General features: G+C 56.5%; 1 protein-coding gene across 6 annotated transcripts in view; it reads left to right on the plus strand.

The window, feature by feature from the left end:
• The window catches only part of bcas3 (BCAS3 microtubule associated cell migration factor), a 158,284-nt gene that overhangs the window by 80,134 nt on the left and 70,650 nt on the right, over positions 1-7,500 (plus strand). For all 6 annotated transcript variants that reach the window (XM_035385258.1, XM_035385260.1, XM_035385261.1 and 3 more), the window contains 2 exons: positions 1-68; positions 975-1,069. The exon at positions 1-68 is cut by the window's left edge and continues 129 nt beyond it. In XM_035385258.1, the coding sequence (XP_035241149.1) occupies positions 1-68; positions 975-1,069 (163 nt within the window). The remainder of the gene's footprint in view (positions 69-974; positions 1,070-7,500) is intronic.

The raw sequence follows: 7,500 nt of genomic DNA on the forward strand, positions 1-7,500 counted from the left end.
GGGCCCAGCGACTCCCAGCAGCCCCTGCTCGACTTCGACACCGAGGCCCTGGACCTTCACAGCCTGCGGTGCGCACCGCCACGGACGCCGCTCCTACGCACTGACTCTGAACTACGCACTACAGCTACGCACTGACTCTGAACTATGCACTACAGCTACACACTGACTCTGAACTACGCACTACAGCTACGCACTGACTCTGAACTACGCACTACAGCTACACACTGACTCTGAACTACGCACTACAGCTACGCACTGACACTATACCTCCACAGTGACCCTAAACTATGCCCTGACACTACACCTATGCACTGACTCTAAACTACGCACTGTGACCCTGCAGCTACGCACTGTCTCTAAACTACGCACTACAGCTCAGCTACGCACTGACACTGCACCTACACACTGACCCTAAACTACGCCCTGTCACTACACCTGCGCACTGACCCTAAACTACGCAGTGACCCTACACCTACACACTGACCCTAAACTACGCAGTGACCCTACACCTGCACACTGACCCTAAACTACGCAGTGACCCTACACCTACACACTGACCCTAAACTACGCAGTGACCCTGCACCTACACGCAGACCCTAAACTACGCAGTGACCCTACACCTATACACTGACCCTAAACTACGCAGTGACCCTACACCTACACACTGACCCTAAACTACGCAGTGACCCTACACCTACACACTGACCCTAAACTATGCAGTGACCCTACACCTAGGCGCTGAGCCTAAATTACGCAGTGACCCTACACCTACACACAGACCCTAAACTACGCAGTGACCCTACACCTACACACAGACCATAAACTACGCAGTGACCCTACACCTACACACAGACCCTAAACTACACAGTGACCCTACACCTACACGCAGACCCTAAACTACGCAGTGTCCCTAAACTACACGCTGAGCCTCGGTGTGGAGCTGATGGGGGGGCGTGTCCGTGTCTGTGCTGCAGGATCCAGCCTGTGCGCTCGGAGCCAGTGAGCATGCCCGGCTCCTCCTCCCGGCTCGGAACTGAGAGGCGGGGCCAGTCCATCGACGGGGGATCAGGTAGGAGACCTACTGCTTTATTCTCCATCAGCTGTGTGTGTGCACGCGTGTGTGTGTTAGTGAGCGTGTGTGTGTGCGCACGCGCGTGAGTGTGTTAGTGAGCGAGTGTGTGAGTGTGCATGTGCGCGTGTGTGTGTGTGTCTGTGAGTGAGTCTATTGTGAGTGTGTCTGCGTGTGAGTGTGTGAGTGTGTGTGTGTGTATGTGTGAGTGTGTTAGTATAGGTGTGTGTGCGCGCGTGTGCGTGCGATCGATCCGTGATGTGCTTGTACAGGTCCACAGTGTTTTCTGTATTCACTGGCTTAATTTATAGCATTAAACTACATTTTCTGATAGAACCACCCCACTGGGGTCCTCCTTGCGTGGTCATTTGTCTGAGTTCTTCAGCAACAAATTCTTATGCTGTAGTTTCTAACCAACCAAAAGCCGCTCTCATAATTCTCGGTCTAGTAAACCGACGACAGGGTAATGTGTGTTTTCGCTGAAAGTTGTGTAAGTTACTCTGGAGTCAAGCCTCTGCTAAATGCCAGTAATGCAGTGTAATGTGTTTATGTGTGTAATTGTCATTGTCAGTTGTAAGCTGGTGCATTGTGGGCAGTTCATTTCTCCTGCTGGGGGTTTCCTCCAGTCACATTAAGCTGAAGTTTGACCGTCACATAGACCCCGTGTCACATTTGGGGGGGGGTTTTGACTGGAAGGGTGGAAGTTGTGGCGATGTTTGTGTCAGCAGTGGGACGCAGGTTACTTGCGATGGTGTGTGTTTTTCCCCCTGGACCAGCTCAGTGTGGCTCCGCTGTGAACCAGGAAGCGGTTTCTCCTCCGTGCGTTTGAGTTCAGGTCGTCACGGGCGATGCTCGTCAGCCTACGTTTGATTGGTCGGACGCGCCCCGTCTTATTGGTGCGTCGCCTCGTGTTACCTTTCCGAAGGGCGGGTTGATCACGGCGGCCCGCTGCGGTCTGCGGCTCACTTCCTGTTGAGAGCGTCAGCGACAACGGGGCGGTGATGTCACCGTGTGATCACAGAGATGCCCCGCCCCTAAAATCGCATCACGCTTCACCTTTTTACCTCATTTTATTCCTTCATCAGTTTTATGTGCTGCAGAGTCAAAGTAACACAAAGTTACTAACGACCTTACACAGTGCTGTTTCTCTCTCTCTCTCACACACACATGCACACACTCACACACACACACACACACACACACACACACACACCCAGCCCTGTCTGGCGCTATCCAGTGTCCCCATTATGGGTAAGGAGGTGAGGCAGAATGGGCTGATATTGATCAGTGTGGAGTGGAATGCGTGATGTCATTCACGCAGGTCAGCTCTGCCATGTGGGCGTGGCCAAGGACACAAAGCAGACCTTGTGTGTGTGTGTTTGGGGGGGGGCAGCAGGTCGCTGGGCCTGGGGGCTGCTCGGACTTCCTGTTCCCATCACCCCTATGAAGGGGGGGGGGGGTCGTGCGGCCTCAGTCCACGGTTGAGCGCAGAGGGGCGGGGCAGTGCGTGGGGGGGGGGGTGCAGGTAATGGATCCAGTCCAGAGAGCCTGAAATCACCTGCTCAGGTATAAAGGCCACAGCCGGGATCCAGGACGAGGGGGGGGGGCGGGGGGGTGTCACGTGATCCCTGCCACAATAGAGGCCTTTTTTTTGGCAGCGCTGACAGGGGGCTCGGTCCCGTGACCCCCCCGGGGGCACCTGCCTGCCTTCCCACCCCCGGGACGGCCGAACCGCCAGTCCCCCCCCCCCCCCGTCTCAGGCTCGGGTTCGAGTTCGGACAGGAAACGCACGCCGCGCCTTCAGAGTCCAGTTATTCCTCTCTTCCGCCGCTCACTCGCTCCGGGGAGTCACGGAAACGGACCCCGAGCGCGCCGAGGGATTATGAGGGCGGCTGCGTCCGGTCACCTGACCTCACCGCGTGGGCTTCCCGGAACCACCGGTCCGAGGAGGAGGAAGAGGAGGAGGAGGAGGAGGAGAGCGGGCGTTGCGGCGGCGCCCGTGGCCCCGGATTCGCTCAGCGCGGGACTTAAAGTCCGGGGCGCTCTGGTGCGGCGTTCCGGTTGAATACCCCTGACCCCCTGACCCCCTGACCCTTGACCCCCCCTGACCCCCGGTGTGTAGCAGTGGCGGGGTGATTTCCTGTGCAGGTGAGCGTCGGCGTGGGGGAGATGCTATCTGCTTACCTGCAGGCCTGGCCCCCACAGAGGCTGCCTTTGTGCGCTCGTTAGCGGGCCGCTTAGCCCTAGCGGCCGATCCTTCCTGCCGCTCTGTCCAGGTGCAGCCGGGGGGGGGGGGGGCAGGGGGGGGCGGGGGGGACAGGTAGCCAGTCTGTCTTCAGCTGGAAATTACTCGTCCCGTTCGCCCAAACACTGCTGCTAACCCCCCCCCACACTACTGTACGCACCCTAACATCTCCACACTCTGCTCCCATTCAGTCTTAAACACACCACTGCTGTACGGTCACCCAGCTCTGCATTTCTCACTCGATGTGTGAGGTTAGATGCACTGTTCTCTATGAATGTGTTTATCTTTGTTACATATTGTTGTGTGTGTGTGTCTGTGCATGTGTGTATGTGTGTCTGTGTATGTGTCTGTGTCTGTGCATATGTGTATTTATGTGTTTATGTATGTACTGTGTATGCGTGTGTGTGTGTCTGTGCATGTGTGTATGTATGTCTGTGTAGAGTGCGTGCGAGTGTGTGCTCTCTCTCCCCGAGCTATTATCAGTGCACAGGAAGCGCAGGTTATCACATTCTGTCCAGGCTGTTATAAGTAGCACAGGAAACACAGGTTATCACATTCTTTGGGCCGGGGGCTTTAGTGAGTTCTGAGGGAGGCGGGGTCGGGGGGGGTGGGGTGGGGTGGGGTGGGGTGGGGTGGAGCGCAGAGCCAGATGCGAAAATCTCTCTGATTTGTTCTTTTCTCCAGATCTTATCGCCATAATTTAAACCTCACTGTCTGAGCCTGGCTAGCAAACATCATTTCCAGACCATGCTAATGGCTTTGCTTTCTGTCCTGTTTTTTGGGGGGGGGGCGTGAGGGTGAGGGTAGGGTAGGGTAGGGTAGGGTGGGGGTAGGGGCGGGGGCGGGTGCGGGTGGGTGGGGGCTGGTGGGATGGTGTGCTCAAAGCGGGATTTTGTGTGATGATAAGATAAACGCACTCATTAGTATTCATGTGCTTCTCTGGACCGAGCCTCTGTGTCTCTGCTCAGCCCTGCTCTCTCTGCTCAGAGTTCAGCTGTCCCCAGGCCAAGGGGCTGAGTGTGTGTGTGTGTGTGTGTGTGAGTGAGTGTGTGTGAGTGTGAGTGTGAGTGTGTATGTGCATGTGCATGTGTGTGTGTGTGTGTATGTGCGTGCTTGTGTGTGTGTGTCAGTGTGAGTGTGTGTGAACGTATGTGTGTGTGTGTGTGTGTGTGTGTGTGTGTACGTGTCAGTGTGTGTGAGAGTGTGTGTGCATGTGTGTGTGTGTGTGTGTGTGTGTGTGTGTGTGTGTGTGTGTGAGAGTGTGTGTGCATGTGTGTGTGTGTGTGTGTGTACACCTATATATGTGTCTCCAGCAGGAACACTCAGTCCCTGATTCCTGGCTGGTAAAAGCATCCTTGCTGACCCCCCCCACCCCCCCGTGCCACAATCCCCCCCCCCCCCCCCCCACCCCTCCAGCCACGGCAGCTCTCACCCAACCAGCGCAGAGCGCCTCTGTAGCCAGGCAGAGACGAGCCTTTGAGTAAAAACATGCATTTGTTCAGATGTCTTAAACACTCAGAAGGAAAAAAAAAAAAGAGAAAGACAAACTTCTTGTGAAACGTGGTTTCAATAAAGGCTGTGCGCTGTGTGCGGAAGAAACGAGTGGCTGCGATATACGATAGCATTTATTCTGCCCTGTAGTCCTGGGCTGAGGGGGGGTGTGTGAGCATGTTGAGTGCCTGCATAAGTGTGTGTGCATGCGTGTGTGTGTGTGTGTACTATAAGTGTGTGTGCGAGCGGGTGGTGTGTGTGTGTGTGTGTGTGTGTGTGTGTGTGTGTGCGCGAGCGGGTGGTGTGTGTGTGTGCGCAAGCGGGTGGGGGGTAGTGTGTGTGTGTGTGTGTGTGTGTGTCTGTACTATAAGTGTGTGTGCGAGCGGGTGGTATGTGTGTGTGTGTGTGCGAGCGGGTGGTGTGTGTGCGCGCGAGCGGGTGGGGGGTAGTGTGTGTGTGTGTGTGTGTGTGTGTGTGTACTGTAAGTTTTAGTGTGTTTGTGCGAGCGGGTGGGGGGTGGTGTGTGTGTGTGTGTGTGTACTGTAAGTGTTAGTGTGTGTGTGTGTGTGTGTGTGTGTGAGCGGGTGGGGGTAGTGTGTGTGTGTGCGAGCGGGTGGGGGGTGGTGTGTGTGTGTGTGTGTGTGTGTGTGTGTGTGTGAGCGGGTGATGGGTGGTGTGTGTGTGTGTGTGTGTGTGCGCGAGCGGGTGGTGTGTGTGTGTCTGTGTGTGTGTGCGAGCGGGTGGTGTGTGTGTGTGTGTGTGTGAGCGGGTGGGGGGTAGTGTGGGTTCTCTGTCAGTCAGCAGAGCGGGACGGTACTCATCACCAGGCCTGCTCTGTGTCTGGCTCTCTCTCCCCCATTAGAGTGCAGCTTTGAAGTGGGCTGAGCCTGAGCCCTGCGCCACTCACACAGGCTCCCAGCGGCACGCTAACCTAGCCGCCGCCGCGCTCACTCCTGTTCCACTCTCACAGGCCCCCAGCGGCACGCTAACCTAGCCGCCACCGCGCTCAATCCTGCTCCACTCACACAGGCTCCAAGCGGCACGCTAACCTAGCCGCCGCCGCGCTCACTCCTGCTCCACTCACACAGGCTCCCAGCGGCACGCTAACCTAGCCGCCGCCGCGCTCACTCCTGCTCCACTCACACAGGCTCCCAGCGGCACGCTAACCTAGCCGCCACCGCACTCACTCCTGCTCCACTCACACAGGCTCCCAGCGCACCCTAACCTAGCCGCCACCGCGCTCACTCCTGCTCCACTCACACAGGCTCCAAGCGGCACGCTAACCTAGCCGCCGCCGCGCTCACTCCTGCTCCACTCACACAGGCTCCCAGCGCACCCTAACCTAGCCGCCGCCGCGCTCACTCCTGCTCCACTCACACAGGCTCCAAGAGGCACGCTAACCTAGCCGCCGCCGCGCTCACTCCTGCTCCACTCACTCAGGCTCCCAGCGGCACGCTAACCTAGCCGCCGCCGCCGCGCTCACCGCGCAACACAACACCGCGCAGCCTGCCTTCAAACGCACAGGGAGGGGCGGCGGGACCGGTGGAGAGAGGGAAGGATGTAGGGACAGACGGACAGAGAGAGAAAGAAAGAGAGAGGAGGACAAGACAAGGGGGAGAGAGATGAGCAGGAGAGAGAGAGAGAGGCCGGTGGGAGAGGCTGTCATGCGCGGTGGTGATGGTTTACTGGGAGCCTGGCCTGGCATTCCCACACGCCTCGCTGGCGCCGGCCCCTGGTGGCTCTGCGCTTCTCTGCACCCCACCCCCCCACTGCTGGATGCCAGCGCTGCCCCAATATTGGCTGCACTGGTCACCACGACGATGTAATCCGCTGAATCAGTGTTAAACGCTACGGAGCAAAGGCTGGAAACCTCTGGAGAAAGGCACACACACACGCACACATACACACACACACAGAGACACACACACACACGCACACATACACACACACACAGAGACACACACACACACGCACACACACACGCATGCATACAGAGACACACACTCACACACACACACACACGCATGCATACAGAGACACACACTCACACACACACACATACACACACACGCGCATACAGAGACACACACACACGCATACAGAGACACACACACACACACACATACACACACACACACACACGCGCGCATACAGAGACACACACACATACACGCACGCACACACACACACACACACACGCACCAGTGGAAAGAGACCTGGCTTTGTTTTGGACGAGCCCCCTGCTAATTATGCCCTGCATCCTTTTCTGCCACTGATGACACTGAAGTGCCCTCGAGCAGAATCTTAAGAACAGTCCTCCTTTCTTTCCCTTGTTTCCCTGTCTCTCTCTCTCCCTCTCTCTCTGTCTTTCTTTATTGCTTCCATGCAACGATGCCCTGACTATCAGACCGAGCTAAGAATAATATCAGATTTATTCCAGGGTGGCGTTTCCTAGAAAAACCTGGAGTGTTGTACGCCCTCTCCACTGCTTTGCCGGGGCCAGGTTCTGACAGTAATCCTCTCCCAGAGAGAGTTTTGCAAGAGCGTGTAACCCCAGAACCAGGACGTCAGCACTTTAAAACTGAAACCCCACTGTCACACCAGCATAAAGTCATTTCCACCATAGATAACCATATTTGTCCACGGCAAGTTGTTTTTTTCCCCCATAAAAGGACGTGCAGTAGCCGTACACATG

The sequence above is a fragment of the Anguilla anguilla genome, chromosome 12, assembly GCF_013347855.1.
Source record: "Anguilla anguilla isolate fAngAng1 chromosome 12, fAngAng1.pri, whole genome shotgun sequence".
In the NCBI taxonomy this organism is placed as follows: Eukaryota; Metazoa; Chordata; class Actinopteri; order Anguilliformes; family Anguillidae; genus Anguilla; species Anguilla anguilla.